This window comes from Pomacea canaliculata, linkage group LG2 (genome assembly GCF_003073045.1).
Source record: "Pomacea canaliculata isolate SZHN2017 linkage group LG2, ASM307304v1, whole genome shotgun sequence".
Lineage (NCBI taxonomy): Eukaryota > Metazoa > Mollusca > Gastropoda > Architaenioglossa > Ampullariidae > Pomacea > Pomacea canaliculata.
In genome coordinates this window covers 43,406,291-43,425,001 of record NC_037591.1, presented here as the reverse complement: position 1 = coordinate 43,425,001, position 18,711 = coordinate 43,406,291, and the positions used below count along the sequence as shown (strand labels likewise).

Genomic DNA, 18,711 nt, shown 5'->3' with positions numbered 1-18,711 from the left:
GTGTTCTTGTTTTTGTCAGCACTCGGGACGCCAGCGCTGAAGCGGTTAGAAATGATCAAATGCAAACGGACTGTGTTTTGACAGACCTCAGAAAGAGGATTTGCGGGTAGCAGTTCGGTTAAAGGGGTGGGCGGGCATGGCGTTCATGTTGTCGGGTAGGTGGACATCCTCGCTTATCGGGGTGTTGGAAAGGACGGGGCGGCGGTAGAAAGCAACCTCGCGGCGCTGTCAGGCCACCAGGGGGAGATAATCACCAGATGTTGAAGGAAGCTCTCGTTGAGGTCCTCACGGACCTTGCTCACATCCGGCCTTTCCGGCTTTCCAGAACGAGGCTCAGTGTGCCTCATGGTTATACGAGGAAAAGTACCCGAGAGCTTCACTGGGAAAGTAGCGTTCTGTACAAGTGACGATAGATGAATATTTGTGGAACTATCCACCTAATGAATGTATTTGTGGAACTATCCACCTAATGAATGTATTTGTGGAACTATCCTCCTAATGAATGTATTTGTGGAACTATCCACCTAATGAATGTATTTGTGGAACTATCCTCCTAATGAATGTATTTGTGGAACTATCCTCCTAATGAATGTATTTGTGGAACTATCCTCCTAATGAATGTATTTGTGGAACTATCCTCCTAATGAATGTATTTGTGGAATTATCCTCCTAATGAATATATTTGTGGAACTATCCTCCTAATGAATGTATTTGTGGAACTATCCTCCTAATGAATGTATTTGTGGAACTATCCTCCTAACTAATGAATATTTTTGTAGGGAACAAGCAGTGAGCAGGGTGTGACTGAAGTATGGCGGCAAGAGAGTGGCTGACAGACCGAGTCACCGTGTAGCCACCCTCTGTAGGTGCTTGTACACCACGAGACAGACAACAGTGTTAGTCACAGCGACGACACCGCCCATACGTTTGTCAGTCACTAATATAGATGGTTTATGTCACAGATAAACCACGTGGTCCTCCCACCGCTGATTTCATATCACGAGGGAAGAAAGTAGGAAGGAGAGGGGTAGAGTGATGACCTGTTCGAGGCAGACCTTTGTCTTTTTTTCTCCTCCTCCTCATCGTCATCATCATCCTTAGTAATACGTCATCAAATACGTCAGTCTGCTACTTACCCGACTTGACGGAGCAGTGGATGTGGCCACGTGACTCGTAGTACACCCAATCAAAGCCGGCCTCCACAGCGAGGCGCGCCAGCATGCCGTACTTGGCCTTGTCGCGGTCTGACGTCGTGATGTCCACCGCGCGGCCCTCGTAGTGCAGCGAGTTCTCCGCGTGCAGGTGGTCCTCGTCCCACGCCTCCGTCACGCGCAGCTTCACCCCCGGCCACTGGTTCATCACCGAGATGGCCAGCGTGTTCAGCTTGTCCTTGCACCGCTGCACACAGACAGACAGACAGACAGATGGTTAGTGAGTGATCAGCAACACAGACAGACAGACAGACAGACAGACAGACAGACAGACAGACAGACAGACAGACAGACAGACAGACAGACAGACAGACAGACAGACAGACAGACAAATATTGGGGGCCGATGATAAACACTTGTTTAGAACTCTAGTAAAAACACTTCTTGTTGCCCCAAAAGAGAAAATGTTGCTCTTGGACAGGGATGATCACATAAAAAGCAGAGAAAGAGAGAAGCGAAGAACAGCGCCTGACATCCTCATAGTACACGATGACGAGGGGACTGTACAGGACGAAGGAAGACGTGAGGAAGAGACATTAAGAAGTCTTTTACTTAAACATTGAGGACAAGATTTGATCGCAGCGCAACGAAACGTAAAAATGACGAAGAAGACGATGACGATGACGATGACGATGGCATGAAATAGTATCTGACTTTGAGATACCGCAATCCTCAATGCTCTTCATTAACATCAGCATGAATTCAAGTCTGCTTAATGTCTTTCATGCAAGCCTTGACACAGGGGTTAGGGCATGTGATGCCAAACTTCAGCATTGAGGAAAGCCTAACGAGTGCAGTGATGTCAGGTTAACGAGTGCAGTGATGTAAGATAACCAATGGGAGCTCACTGTCGCACTCCAGTAGGCACACGTCCACGGTGTCACCTTAAACATCTTGGACAGCATCATGCGTGAACGCCTCCACGACCACCACTTCCAGTTCTATCGGTGAAAGGTTTGCTTTGCAAAGGAGTAGAGGGATTGACAGATAGAGGGACAGACATCCAGAGGAACAGACAGACAGACAGCTCTGATAACAGTAAAGTCCTAGTCATGGGCAGCGGCAAAGCAGAGATGGACAGAAAGGGAGTTCAGCTGGAGGAGGTAAGTAGCTTGAATACTCGGGAGCCAGCCTCGCCAACATGGCGTTTCCATGACATCCACACCAGCATCGCGACAGCAGCAGGGCGGCAATGGCGAGACTGGACATGGTCTGGTGCCCCCGACATCCGGGTTACACAGTGCAGTCTGTACAAGTCCCTCACAGAATCGATTCCACCTCACGGATGGGAACCGCGGACTGTGCTCGCCGACACCGAGACGAGCTCGAGCCTTGGAGGACAAGTGTCTGGAGGCTGCTAGGATGTCATACAGGCAACAGAAGACCACAGACTAGGCGACGGTCATCACACTTACAAACCACAAATTGTGTCTCATCCACAAATACCTGTCCACCTCAACTACAGGTCAGCGGGTCAAAGTGTAAAAGTCAGCAAGGAGTGAAAAGTACGAATGGGTCAAACAGTGGCTGAAAGTGAGGTATGTAAACAGTAGTTTACTGTAAGTCATGATAGTATGTAAACAGTAGTTTACTGTAAGTCATGATAGTATGTAAACAGTAGTTTACTGTAAGTCATGATAGTATGTAAACAGTAGTTTACTGTAAGTCATGATAGTATGTAAACAGTAGTTTACTGTAACTTATGATAGTATGTCAACAGTAGCTTACTGTAACTTATGATAGTATGTAAACAGTAGTTTACTGTAACTTATGATAGTATGTCAACAGTAGCTTACTGTAACTTATGATAGTATGTCAACAGTAGCTTACTGTAACTTATGATAGTATGTAAACAGTAGTTTACTGTAACTTATGATAGTATGTCAACAGTAGCTTACTGTAACTTATGATAGTATGTCAACAGTAGCTTACTGTAACTTATGATAGTATGTCAACAGTAGTTTACTGTAACTTATGATAGTATGTAAACAGTAGTTTACTGTAACTTATGATAGTATGTAAACAGTAGCTTACTGTAACTTATGATAGTATGTCAACAGTAGCTTACTGTAACTTATGATAGTATGTAAACAGTAGTTTACTGTAAGTCATGATGGTATGTAAACAACAACTGACTGTAGATATTACAACACTAGAGTATGTAAACAGTAGTTTACTGTAAGTCACGATAGTATGTAAACAACAACTGACTGTAGATATTACAACACTATAGTATGTAAATTGTCACTTGCTGTAAGGTGTTTAAGCACATCCTCACTAAGCGCCGTGTTTTATCCTCTCTTATCATCCTCCTCCTCTACCAACACACACACACAAGCAATCACATTAAATAAATAAGCAAACACACTCAACGACTTTCAAACATAATCATACATATTTACACAGACACACACAGGTTTACACTTAGGCACTCACACATAACAAGCACAGAGAGAGAGAGAGGATGAAGAGAGGAGGCGGGAGTGTGTAAGAGAGAGGATGAGGGGATGGAGGCTGGAGCGAGATAAAGAGAAGAAAATGAGAGAGAAAAGACAAAATATGGAGAGTGAGAGAAAAGAGATGATAGAAAGAGCGAGAAATGACGACTACAGGCCGGCAGATGATGGATTGCACAAACGGTGGAGCTGGAGGCTTGGCGCTAGACATCAACATGGTTGTCACGGCATTCCTGCCTCTCCAGCCTGCCAGGCGAGCCCGGCGCCACGTGACTGCCGCGAGAAAGTGCGAGAGTTATGGCAACCCAGGCTCGCCCTACGCTAGCCCCACACATCGCGCGCTCAAGACGTTTGGTCACCAAGGCAACGAACAAACACATATATACCCACAGGTGATGTCTAATGCAGTTTGATGATGGAGTGGCTTGGTGGCCGGCCACAGCGGCTTAGCTCCTGCAGCAGGTAGACTGCTGGATGGCCTTATGACTAATCACAACGATGACAGAAATATTAGCATCGCAAGTCTCGTCTAACAACGATAGGCTCGGAGAGATGTGAAGAGACAGATGCGGATTCAAAACAGTTCAATATGATTCCCTGTTTCAGATTCTCCTTGAAAAGTCTCTCTTTTTCTTTTTAAAAATTATTCTGTTTTATAAAGTTATTTTTACTTTTAAAGCGCCGTTATTTTACCGACCTCGTTTCAAGCCGAGGGTGCTGACCCTTAAAGGCCAACCCGAGAGCAAATTATGTGAAAGTGCGTGGCCTTCATTCACTGAAAGATGGTCATTCATAAAATTGGAGCGGACATGTCACGCAAGTCTCTGAACATGGCTAACTGATCGGGTAAGGGTTGATTAGCTGAAAGCTTTATGAACTATTCAGACAGCAGCATCTTTAACTCCATGTTCACTCATGTCGGTCTGTAAGCTACACTCAGTCTGGACTACTCCACCATTTTCTCCCAGTGCACGGACGATGGCGGCGGGGGTGGTGGGGGAGGTCAGCTGCCCGATGAGACCCGCGCCTTGCAACACGATGTTTTCTGAACATTTATAACATTACTTGATCTTTGAAAAAAAAAGGGAAATCATCGATTGCATCTTTCTTCACGCTGCTTGGCCTCACAATGTGCGACACTTTCAGTTATTGCCCCTGTGGTTAAAAATAGCCTAAGCATCCGATTTACTTAACGGAAGCTTTCGCATCTCCCAGTAATTGAGGAAGAGTGGCTTCGTCCCTCTCAACATCCCGACATGAGGATAAGCCTGTATGGCGCCCACTGCTTGGTTACAGTTGAGCCCGCAAGCACCGGAAGCCGGCTTTTCTCGGCGGTTTCTCTGGGCTGGTGACGTCAGCGGGGGCGCTAATTTAGGAGCCGGCGATAATTTGGCCTTTGATGAGGCCGGCGGCCACCGGCGCCCGACAATGGCCACCCAAGGCGGATATGGCGACGGACATGCCGAAACCCGCAGTGGCTAATAAAGGTCACGTGATTGGAGCGACAAGCGGTGCAGTCATCTCCACGGTGAGCACAACGCCCATGTGCACAGTGCATTTCCGCTGATTGCCCCCGACTAACCGCCACAAAGCGATCTACAATCCCCATTAAGGTGTGCGTGGGACGCTATCGCTGAGAGAGAGTGCGAGAGAGAGAGAAAGGAGCCCCACCCCCCCTACCTCTAAAAGAAGAAGAAAAAAAAGTAGAGAAGTGCTTGCCGCTAACATCAGCAGTTTTGCGAGTTCCGATAAGCGGCGCAAGGTTTTAATCAGGCGGTAATGCGACGGAAAAATCCATTTCATATCAGACTACATTTATGATCGCGGCTATATATAGCCACTTGATTTCACGGCGCGGCTAGGCCCACACACACCAGCTTCCGTAGCTTCCATAGCCCCCATAGCCTCCACAGCTTCCATAGCCCCCATACCTTCCATAGCTACCTTAGCCTCCGTAGCCCCCATAGCCTCCACAGCTTCCATAGCCCCCATAGCTACCGTAGCCTCAGTAGCTTCCACAGCTTCCGTAGCTTTCAACAGCCTCCATAGCCTCCACAGCTTCCATAGCTACCGTAGCCTCCATAGCCTCCATAGCCTCCACAGCTTCCATAGCTACCGTAGCCTCCACAGCTTCCACAGGCCAACATACGACACACCCGGCAAGCACGGGACTAATGCCTCCACCACCCGCTCACCCATTCACTGCGCCTTTCCATTCATGTGTCTGAGCACGTGCTCATGAACGTGTGCTGTGAACACCAGCTCGCCTCCCTCTCACGCGCTGACAACGTGCACGGCATCTCAGTTCACACGCACAGTCACACACACACACAGTGACACTCACACACACACTCACACACAGAGTCACTCACAGTCACACACACACAGTCACACACACAGTCACACACACAGTGACACACACAGTCACACACACAGTCACACACACACAGTCACACACACAGTGACACACACACACAGTGACACACACACACAGTCCCACACACAGTGACACACACACACAGTCACACACACAGTCTCACACACACAGTGACACACAGTCACACACAGTGACACTCACACACACACAGTCACACACAGTCTCACACACACAGTGACACTCACACACACACAGTCACACACAGTGACACACACACACACACAGTGACACACACTCAGCTAAAGGACACACTACTTTGTCAACAAACACACTTCTTATCGCACTCACACACACACATCTCAGCCTCCTAGGTACCTGACTGCCTCCCCCCCCATGTTGTCTAACAACAATCTAACCACCATCTGTATCACGGTTGTATCACAGTTGTATCACACTTGTATCACACTTGTATCACAGTTGTATCACAGTCTCCGCTCGGTCCGGGTACATCATCTAAACTTTGGAGATGTTCACCCCTCCTGATGACCTGCAGCCCGCGGATAAGGATTTACCCTCACTTGGTCAACACAGCCCCTGGTGTCCGACACCTCCACACCTCGCTCCCACCCACCCCGACTCCCTCCCCTTGAGACAACCTCCGCCAGTCGCCTGCGTCCTTGTTGGCTAACGCCAGACAATTAGCTAAACTGCTGCTATTTTAGGCTCATTTAGCTTACTCGTGACGAGTGCAATTAGTGGCTCATCACAGGTCGGCGTCACCATGACACGCGGCACGTGCAGACCCAGCCAACGGCCCCGTAGGACGACAGGACGGACAGAATGATGGAGGGACAGGGGGCCGGGCTAGGACAACAGGCCCCTTGAGCCAAGCTCTCCTCCCCTCTCCCCTGTCGGCAAGATCAAACAAAATCAAGCAGAGTATTTACATACCGACGAGACTAACCTCTAACCTTTGACTCAACCTGGCTTTAAGGAGGTTACAATTCGATGTGAGCACCTGGCCATGTCATGTGACGGATAGCTGCTCATGTCATGGTATGGAGCACAGTTACATGTTCGTTACAATCATCCGGGACAGTCACAAAGTCCACCCCACCCCCACCTTTTGCCATTCAACTGTGTCCAGTCTTGGACTGGCCGGACAGTAACCCGAAGACGAACCCAGCGAAGCGAGACCACGCTGATGCTACCTTGTTGAGGACAAGTGCAAGTCCAGTTGGCACGTCGGACCACTTGCAAGACGCGCCTACGTCACGCCAGTCCGAGGTGAGCCGAGTGCCGCCGCAAGTCTCGTGAGAGCTGGCGATAGTCTCGTCTCGTGAGAGTTGGCGATACGTTGGCATAGCAACAATATTTCGCTTGCCTCGAGATGCTAAGATTTCCCCCGACTCGAATCAAGGTGAGGTTGGGGTAGGAATGTGCTGCCAGGTAACTATAGTTTTAATATCTCCTTCTGGCGCGAGACAGATGGTGGGCGAGCCGTGGCAGTGCTCATCTCAGTGGGTGTGGTAACTACCCCGGAGGCACTTGAGTCTTGCCGATCGTCTTGGTGCACGCGGTGACACCTGCACACGTTTTTACCTGTTGTTTTGCTCGTCATAAAAATGTCAAAACACGTGGAATAAGACTCGAGATAAGGAAGCAGGTAGTCTCCAGGGTCTCATCAGGCAGGGAATAGAAAAGATGGAAGGGAGAAAATAAAAACCAAAAGAAAACAAAGAACTGCAGAGGACCAAGCCGCAAAAATGTCTCAGCATAAACATCATCATCACCACCATCATCACCATCGGCATGCAGCCACAACAAAGTCGCAGCAAAAGATGTTCACATGAAAAGAATGTGGACTTGCACAGCTATGTCTACCTGTAGTTACCTGGCCATGCTGCTAGTGCTCTGGCTTACACCAAGTCCTATCTGTGTATTTACCCGCCCATCTTTCCCCTATACACCCGGGTAGTCGTACATGCGCGGGGTGTTATCAGTGGGGTGGGGGATGTGTTAGAGCACCTGCCACACACCCACCACCACACGAGAAGTAGATCATAAAACGACGAGCAGCCTCTCAATGTTTTTACTGTTGTCTTTATGGTCATCGACTGATGTCAGGCCGCGTGGCACGCTGGGAACTGGGTTGGCACAGCTTACCTGACAACTCGCTGTCATCACTCGGCTACGTCACCCTAAATCTTCATCCACGTCACCTGCATCTTCACCTACGTCTACAGACTGTCACCTGCATCTTCACCATCGTTTTTTTTTTTGTTTTTGTGAGAGTACTGTATGTCAAGCCAGACTAGCTGTGAGTACTTTAACATCTCAACACTCAGAATCCGGCATTTCGATGCTCTGATGTAAGAGGCGAGACGCTGAACAACGAGAAAGAGACAAATAAACTAAAAGATGAAAGCAAGACTCCGTAATGAAAGTCCCTTTCGTCAGACGAGGGCCAGAGTGTGGCCGCCATTTTCCTGCAGTGACAGTGCGGTGACGTCATCACCTCGTGGTACTGTCACGTGACATAAGTGTCAGGAACCACGTGTGTCAGCAGTTCGCTTAGTCTAATTACTTCATTCATGACCTCGAACCTGCCGATGACCCGCCTGACCTTTTTTTATTTTTAAAAAACCTCTTCATGGGTCCCAGAGGAGGTACCCAGGGTGAGAGCGGCTTAAGGTGAGCGGTGAAGAAACACGTGACCAGGGAAAACCGTCTGAGTGAACATTGCTCGTGCGTGTAACAGACGTAGTAGCCTGCTCATGCACTTTGACCTCCACTGGTCTCCACGCTGCCAGTCGGCGTCCAAAGCGCGTTTTGATGAAGTCGAGCTCAAAGGTTTAGCTGCAATCACCTGGGAAATAACGGTCAGAAATGACGTCGCTGGTCATTACACCACGTGACGCCGGTCAACGGGTTACAGGATACTGCAGGATACACGTCACGCGGTATTGCGAGAGAAAGACGATGCCTGACGAGACGGAAGAGTGGTGATGGTGGGGGAGGGGAACGACGACGACTATGACGACGACGACCATCGCTAAGACTCACTGACCTCGCCACCAAGTCATCACCATTTCTGGTTTGACCATTTGGTTTGAGCGCCGAGGGTGTCCGAGAGGATTGGAGAAGCGGATAATTTGATGGCAGACCTGTCAACGCAAACGACGAAAGCAGAATAACAAGCTGCATGACAAACATGACACAGGTGTAACAGAGGAGTGGACCACAAACATGACACAGGGGTAGCAGGGGTACCAGAGGGGTGGACCACACGCCAACCCTCTCCTGACTTAGCCCCGTACTAGCCGACAGGACTAGCAGCACTAGCCCAGTGTACCCAGTCCTCGTTCAGGCGGGTAGCAGCGGGTAGACCGGTGCCGGTGTCGACCCTTTCCCCTCTCAGGGCCCAACGAGCGGCACTTAATGGGGCGATAAGTGAGTAAGCAGCGTTAATACAATGCAAACATCCACAGAGTGGCCTCCTCTTGTCTACTGTTTGAGAATCCGCAAAATGAGTCGCCGTGTTATCTGTTGACGACAGGAGCTGTCCTAGACCTCAGCCCTGAGAAACACTTCCCTCCCCAGTCCCTGGCCGCCTCTCCTAGGAAACCGTGTAAAAAATCCCAAACAAACAAAACAAACAAACAAACAAACAAACAAACAAACAACAAAACATAGTTGAAATGACGGCGGCACTGTTCACAAGACAAAATGACAACTCTACTTCGGCAACTCGACTTTTGTTAGCCGCAAGTCTCACAGCACTAGCCTTACAGATAGCCTCCTAGCACTAGGCTCATAGCTGCTATTACACATAGTCTGATAGCTACTGTTACACATAGTCTGATAGCTACTGTTACACATAGTCTGATAGCTACTGTTACAGATAGTCTCATAGATAGTCTGATAGCTACTGTTACACATAGTCTGATAGCTACTGTTACAGATAGTCTCATAGATAGTCTGATAGCTACTATTACACATAGTCTCATAGCTACTGTTACACATAGTCTCATAGATAGTCTGATAGCTGCTATTACAGTCTCCTAACACTAAAATCACAGCACTACACTGCACTGTATAAACATGTAGCTCAAATGTACATTCTCGTCTGTTCACACACACACAGACACACAAATACACGTATGCCTGTGTGTGTGTGCGCGCGCTAGTGCATCTATGTGTGCGTGAAAGTGAATCATGAATCAATTTGTGAATGAAAGACGAGAGAACGTCCGAGGGAGGAAAGAGGAAGACAGGGAGGACAAGAGGTGAAGTGTGACTGGCGCTCGTTTCTCTGATCCTGGGTACAACACCCAATGTGGCAGGAAGTGGGTGGGTGCCAGGGACACCCGTGTTGTTCAGAGAGCTTACACCCGGCTATCTCTCCCCCTGTAGCGACACGGGTGGCTCCTGGTACCTAATGCCAGAACAAACGGTGGCTGTGCTCGCCGAGTCGTCATCAAACCTTTATTAAAACAAATTTGTCTTTTCACATTTCGATCTCCCAACAGCTGTCCCCTCTCTCCATTGTGACTCCTACCCGCCTGGTCCTGACGACATAAAGACTGGATTACGCGGGTACTGATGAAGTCTAGCAACTGAGTCAACTCCCTTGTCTCCCAGTCGCTCCGATTTATGTCCCCTGCTCCTGCATGTTGACCGCCCTTGACAAGGTGGACGTGAGGAGTTAAGACGAGCTTTAGCCAGCAAGCTTTATGGCGGCCATGAACGCCACGATTGTTTGTTTTCCTCTCTGTAATCGCGCAGAGCAGGACAGCCGCGAGATTCCGCGATACATGGCGAGGACCTCAGTGCAGGTCAGGTATGGCAGCGGCCAGACACGGTCAGCACACCTGGCCTGTATACAGCAACGTGTCAACACAGGTAAGAGGACTGTCACACGACAGGTACTGACATAACACGTGACCACACAGCTGTAATCGTGACAGTAGTTAGTGGCGGCAAGTGCTAGACTCTAGCAATGCTAACATGGGTGGTAAGAGGAGAACTACAGGAGAGGTCTGTGACAGGAGAACTACAGGAGAGGTCTGTGACAGGAGAACTACAGGAGAGGATACAGGAGAACTGTGACAGGAGAACTGTGACAGGAGAGAAGTGACAGGAGAACTACAGGAGAGGACTGTGACAGGAGAACTACAGGAGAGGTCTGTGACAGGAGAGGAGAGGTCTGTGACAGGAGAACTACAGGAGAGGTCTGTGACAGGAGAACTACAGGAGAGGTCTGTGGCAGGAGAACTACAGGAGAGGTCTGTGGCAGGAGAACTACAGGAGAGGTCTGTGACAGGAGAACTACAGGAGAGGTCTGTGACAGGAGAACTACAGGAGAGGTCTGTGACAGGAGAACTACAGGAGAGGTCTGTGGCAGGAGAACTACAGGAGAGGTCTGTGACAGGAGAACTACAGGAGAGGTCTGTGACAGGAGAACTACAGGAGAGGTCTGTGACAGGAGAACTACAGGAGAGGTCTGTGACAGGAGAACTACAGGAAAGGTCTACATCAAGATGTAAGAGAGAGAAGGACAGTAGATATTCGTGACCCCTAACCTATACACTTTAGGATGAGATGCTACAGTCGTAAGATGAAGGAAATACTGTAGTTTGTGACAGGTAAGCTATTGCTACAACAGTCCACGATCCTGTGCAGGTCTGGCATTTAATTTCCTGAAAGCTTGTTCTGTGAAAAGCAGCAAGGCAAGACAGCACTGCCATTGGCTGCATCGTCATCACGTGGTTACGCCACACCACCTCCTGATGATGGAGGCGCGGCCAGCACCGACAGTTAACAGATTAAAACTGTTTTCATACCTTTTTCTTTCGCACTTGGTGACCGTCACAGGCGTAGCCATGCGTTGGCGCGACGTCAGGCGGTGCAGGGAGCGTGGGATGGGACGGCAGGGAGGGTGAGAGTCAGCACTGGAGGCTTTGTCGAGGGGCTGCGGCAATAGGCGGCGGGTCAGCCGTCCACATCTCGTGTTTGTGTTCATTCCAAGAGCTGTCCTTTCCCCTTGTGGTAGACTGTGGCTTGGCCATTGAGTTTGTACATCTCCGGGACTCCAAGTGGCCGAGTAAACAACTTGTACCTGACACGCCGCACTCCGCCATGTTTAATTTTTACAGACGCCATCTTGTGGCAGGCATGACACGCCCTCTAGCGGCACCTGTTTGAATAGCCAATCCCTGCGCAGTACACCATAAACGGAATGAAAGTTGGGAAAGTTATTTTGACAGCCCTCATCTCCCTTTTCTCTAGTCTTCCAGGCCTCAGAGAATATCGAGATTGTAGCAACTGATATCAAATATTCCAGACCCGTCAACGGACAAAACGTTTGCGCAGCAAACAGAAGACATTGCAACGTAACAAACTGGCGACATGAGTTCGTATCTCGCATCTGCCACAACTAATTTCTCTCTGTTTACTTCACTCCATCTCTCTCTCTCTCTCTCACATACACACGAACACACAAACACACATATATAAACACGTATATAAACACGAAAACATCGAAGAACATTTTGTTTTCTGCACCCATCGGTTCCTTAACTTCTTGCCACCCGCGGAAGCAATGTGAGGGATCGGGTGTCAGGACAAGGTACGAAGCTCAGAGGCGGCGCGTACCCCGAGAGGTTAAGCCGATACTCAAACTAATAAACGTGTCGACCAATTGAAATATGCTGATTGCGCCTCCACCCAGGGTGGGCCATGCGAAGTAACCGCCGTACATCTGCCGAGACGAAGATACAGTGGTTTTCATTAAAGACTGGCCGTTATGTGTCCGACAAAATGCGAGACTGACGACAACGAGAGAGAAATAGAGGGAAGGGAGACAGGGAGACAGCTTGGGTTGGTAGAGAGAGGTGCGAGACAGAAACCTGTTGTCGGGCGCCATGTTGAAAAAAAGATAATATATAAATATGTTGTCTGAGACCATGATCGATAACACATGTGTGCGCCCTCATCACTTCACTAACTCATTTCCAAGAAATTAACAAAAATTTTAAAAGTTCATAAATAAATAAGTGGAAAAGCGGGTTTCCAGGTTAAAGGGACAGTTGAGCTTCAAAAGGTCACTTAAAGGAGCAGTTGTCGCGCTGACAACTTCCAGCGATCGAAGAATTTTGTAAGCACAAGTAGTCGATGCCTTGTCACGCGCCGACACCACCTCTGACGGCCCGCGACGGTCCACTGATCTTCATCCCCTTGCGATAACAAGAAGAGCTGACCTGACCCTAACGCAAGTTCATGGGTCAGCTGACCAGCCACACCTGTCCTACCAGGCTCTAGAGATCACATGTCCGGCAGAGCGCTCAGTACCGCCTTCAGGGGCCTTGCCGGGTGGACAGGTGTTAGCATCCTCACACTGCAGACAACTAATTTGAGTTGATCAAAAGCTGTGAGTTTGTGAGTGAACACACTCTGCTGTTCTCTAGAGAGAAAAGTAGATGAGAGTCTCAACAACCGTTTTCCTCAGCTCAACAACATTCATTGATGCGGTCCGAGGTTCGCTGCACCCATTTCCACCCAACAAAATTTACCTTCGCTCTTAACATCCCATAAAAAGCGGAATCATCCCCAAGAAAAAACCCGTTAATGTCACAATGTCTCCAAACAAACACCCACTTAACAGAAGTGACGCCGACACACCCGCCGAGGCCACCCGGTGGTCGTGACGTGCGCCTCGTGACACCGCAGGCTGCAGCTATTTTTAGACACACCCTGCTGCTGATGGAATCCCGACTACGAGCAGTTAAGCCGGGTGGATTGAGGGAAACTTGTGTTCTGACGGCACAGATGACAATCACCCGACAGAAGCAGCTCGTGATGTCGGACCTCAGCCTCTGGTTACAGTTACCCTTCAGTTTTCTTTTTTTTTCAAGTTTTATTTTTGGGCGAAAAGCTTCACCGAAAGGTCAGGGAGGTGAAGAGCATTGCTCAAGCGCAGGAACCGACCACGTGACTGTGATTTACTGGCCAAACATCGTCTGATGTCAGAGACAGCCAGGTCCATGTCACACAAACTGTCACATGTACCGACAATTCGACACTAGTTGGGGACGACTGGCAGGTCACGTGATGTAGCGGTGCAGCGAGGTGAACATTTCATAACGGAGACATAGATACCCAGACCTTCACAGAATTTTATAAAAAGTTCCGCTTCAATACAATCAGCGAAGACGGGAGTTTCCATGTTTTCAATGTGTCATGAATATAGGCAATATACAAACAAACAAAAACAAACAAACAAACAAACAAACAAACAAACAGTCTGTCTTGCTCTAGAATGATGACTGCGCCCTGTGACGTGTACAACGACTGTCTCTCGTCGTCGTCTGTGGTCTCATCTCACACCAGAGGCGATATGAGGTTGATATCATAACTTGACTCACCAACACGACGAGACACAGCATCAGCCAGTCAGCAGGCCAACCAGTCAACGAACACACGTACGCACACACGTACGCACATACACTCACACACATGAGTGTAATAAATGAAAAAAAAGCACTTGAGAAACAAGGAGAGAAAGAAAGGTTGACTGTTTGTGTTCCCTCTATTCTAGCAGCAGCTTGAAGAAAGCTAAGTCACGTGACAAATTGACTTATTTTCATCGAGGAAAAACAACTTTAAGACGTAAAGTTTCAAGACAACAACAACAACAACAACAACAACAACAACAACAACAACAACAACAACAACAGCGATTCAAGATGAACGTGGAGCTCGTCAGACAGAGGAGTCAGCTGGTTGTAAGCCTCCTTCATCTTTCAGTCTCTTGTTGTTTAGATACATCCTCTGGTCAGGTCGCCCATCCACAATCCTGTTTATTGCCGACCTCTCCTCTTGCCCAGCTCTCGAGGACCAGGTTAACGTCCGCAACAACTCGCGACCTTGACCTTTGCTTGAGGTCAAGAGGTGGTGTGTTTGTGGTGAGTAGACAATGTTGTGGTCCTCGTGATCAAATAAAGCATGGTCGTGATGAGAACTTACAGAAATGTAAACCCAGGCTATTCGTGAAGGAAGGTGTGCGCGGTGAACTGACTAAACAAACAAAATGAAGACCAGTGATGTCCACGTCACCTCCATCTTGCTGTAAGACTAGTCAGCTCAGGCTACAATAAGGCTAAAGTTGTGCTGAAGAGTTAGCATTGTATAGTGTAGCCATCATTTTTACAATATACATGGTGAATGTCAGTTTTAAGTTTTTTAGAGGACTTCTTTAGTGTAACTACTGTCATCACGTGACTGCAGTCGGTGCCGGAGGTTCCAGTCTCAGTCCACAAATGTCCTCCACTGAGCTCACACACTTGACAATGATGTGCACTTGCTGTCGCTCTGTCAGGAGCAGGAAGAAAAGAAGAAAGGTTTCCTAGTTGTCCGGACTGGCAGTTGCTGCAGTACACAAGCGGCGCGTGGTGTTTGCAATATCAACTGTGGACAGCCACGGGGTCAAGTCCGCACGTAGCCAGCGTCAAAAGGTTGAAGACGATGTCAAGGGAGGGAGGGGGACCCTACAGGACAGCAGTTAACCCCGTGCAGTCGCAGCAGCCGCCATCAACTGTCAGTTCTCCAGGCGACGCACTGGGGTGGGTGCTGGGTGCGAGAGTGCTGCCCCTTGTTCTGTCCACCCCGCGGACACCCAGACACAAGCGGCGCAACCGGTCTTGGAGTGCTGCCTGTCTACACGTCATCCTGGCCATCTACCGGGGAGACACGGACACACACACACACACACACACGGACACACACACACGCATGCATGCAGGCATCCAAGTGCATCCTCAGCGCCGTGATGTGTGGGTAGGACGGCTGTTGGTCCGCACGCGCTCTCGTCACGTGATTGCGTCTGGCGGATGAAGACGACTGCGGACGAGCAAACAGCCCCACGACTTGGAGACTGCACGTGCATGAAAGGAGAAAAAAGATCGCTGAAAGCTATTGATTGCGAATCCAGAGATTGAAATCCACTTCTTTAAATATAAGGCGGGAGGGTGTGCGTGGAGGGGAGTGGAACAGTTTTGAGGGTCAAGGGGGAGGAAGCGAATGAAAAGCCACGTCTCTTGCACTAACCTGGGGGGACAGGGAGGAACCCTCACTAAGGTCGACACAACACTTCCCTCATCAATGGCGCCACTTGAAACACTGGACTACTTTAGTTTTCTGTTACTTGTATTACTGGAATGATCACATCTGTCCAACTGACTGTCACTTGCCGCAGCCTCTGTACGATGACAGTCAGGCTTGAGGAATGTGTGACGGAGGGTGATGTGCTGTGTCATGTCACAGGTGTGTTGTCTTCCAAGTATTTTTTGTTGACAGAGTTTGAAAAGATCCTTTAATCCCTTACAGTGCAGTATAGCAGTACATGAACAAACAGTGCGTCTGTACGTACATCCCATGTCACGTGACTGGGGGCTCCAGACCAGGTGTGGTTGTGACATTCTGTCCCGTTACTCACTCTGCCCATAGCTCCGGCCTGAATTATGTATGCACACTGACGTGCCAATGCCTCGGCCTTCAGGGAAACCAAGTTTGCACAACTCGCACAATTTGAATATTAGGCTGAAACCCTCTTTGGTGACGCAAGCGCCCGTTGTGAGCACGTGAAGTCGGGTGGGCCAGGAGCCCATTGTACCCGGTCCTCCAAACACCGCTGGGCACTGGGAGAGCGACAGTAAACAAGTCGTGTTTTCACACACTACTGAGGTATTTGAGCAGCACAACAGTTTTAAAACCGTTCTGTTTGGAAATTACTCACGTGGAGTCTTATCTACCCGTACGACATTGACATGCACATGATAATTCATTAAGTTTCACGACTTCTGTGACTTCATATTCATTCCTTGACTTCCCTGAGTGCAGCTGTCTAAATCCCATTTGACTCCCTAACACGAGTTCAGCTGTTTGAATCCAGCTGTGACTTCTCCATCCTCAGTGCCGCTGTTGAAATCCAGCTTTCAACCAGCTTTGTAGTCGTTGTCCACTGACAATTCCACAGCAGAATACACATCAAGAAAACCGCTAGGTATGGTTTGTAAACTGATGACAATGGTGGTGGTGCTTAGTGTTTTACTCCGACCTAGCAACTACGGCTGTATCATGAAAAACAACCAGCCCTGTAAACAGAGGTTACATGAACAGAAAGAACAGGGTGCCCGAGACGAGAACTGAACCCAGGACAGCCAACCCTCACTGGTGTGTGACCTGACGATTTATTGAGTTTGACTGAGACAGTGGACAGCTGAATGAGACCCGAGGTGTTGTCCGAGCGTGTGCGAGGTGACTGACCTCTGACCCCAAGCTCCGTGTCATCGCTTGTCGGTTGTCCGACACCCACCACTGACGTCACCACCGGACTAATCATACATAAAGGATGAAGACAGTGTTTTCACTGTAACAAAGAGCGGGGAGAGGCTGCAATTAAATAATACAGGCATGCTTCTTTTACAAATCAACATCAACAGACACATCTCCTAAGTGAGGGATGATGGACCTTTTCTTTGCTCGGCACTGCATATTGTCACGTGCCCCGGAAATTGCGTCAGACAGGCTGGTGTTTGTTCACAGCATCTTCCCCTCTCAGCTGCTTTCTCTTACAACTCACAGTCAGTAGCACGCACATCAGCCACGGAAACAACTGAACCGTTTCGTCATCTGTCACCCGTCACCTCCACTGTCCGGTGTTTTGTCTTCTTAAAGTTGACAGTCTCCACAGTCTGAGCACTGAACACTTCTGTTAGACAACGGTCTGAGACCATCAGATACGGGTGTATGTGTATGTGTGTGTGAATATATGCATGTGTGTCTGTATGTGTGAGCCGGACAGCCGCCCACTGGACTGTAGTTGTAGTTGTAGTCGCTGTTATGAAGGACGTACCCTTGAAGTGATGCCGTCCGCCCTCGTCATCGCGATGCCCTCCCTGGCAGACTGCTCCTCCCTCCCCCCCACCCCGTGCACTGAGCCGCCATCTTACCCCCCATCCCCACACCCACCCACCCAGCAGCCCCCGAGCCAATGTATCGGTGTCCGAGCAGACGACATTAAACCCAATTATAGAAAGACAAGTGGCGCTCCAAGTGTCGCCATTTTGCAGATTGATCGATGTCGTCTGCTTGCTCCGCCATGCGTAATTACTCCCCCTGCTCCCGTGTGTGTGAGTCAGTCAGCAGAGGAGGGGCAGACACTGGGAGGGACAGAGTAAGTACCCTGCGTCCAGTCGACAGGCGTTACCGCATGGAGGAGCAGGGGGAGACATAAAGGGTCGAGCACATCGAGATTTGCTCATCCTTTCTCCTCAGTGCATCATATTGATCTCCCCCTGCGGCTTCTCCTCCCGGGCCGCCACCCCCATCCTCCATAAACTGTCTGTATTTTTCTCCAAGAGCGGAGGATGCAGGAACAATGAATGGTCATTGTTGTAGTGCTCTGACAAACTTATTTAGGTCCAGACAATGGGAGGGAAATATTTACTGTAAGCAGTAATGTGTATTGTAGGCACTGACAGCATCCTGGTGCTGAAACTACAGATAAACACAGTTTAGTGTTTACAGATTTCACACAGGCTAGTGATATCATAGAGACATAGACAAACTACAGATGAACACATTTTAGTGTTTACAGATATCACAC

The 18,711-nt window shown here is 49.0% G+C and overlaps 1 protein-coding gene across 4 annotated transcripts in view; it reads right to left on the bottom strand.

Moving 5' to 3' along the window:
• Positions 1-18,711, bottom strand: part of LOC112557143 (sonic hedgehog protein A-like) — a 103,770-nt gene that overhangs the window by 16,927 nt on the left and 68,132 nt on the right. For all 4 annotated transcript variants that reach the window (XM_025226798.1, XM_025226800.1, XM_025226799.1 and 1 more), the window contains one exon: positions 1,137-1,398. In XM_025226798.1, the coding sequence (XP_025082583.1) occupies positions 1,137-1,398 (262 nt within the window). The remainder of the gene's footprint in view (positions 1-1,136; positions 1,399-18,711) is intronic.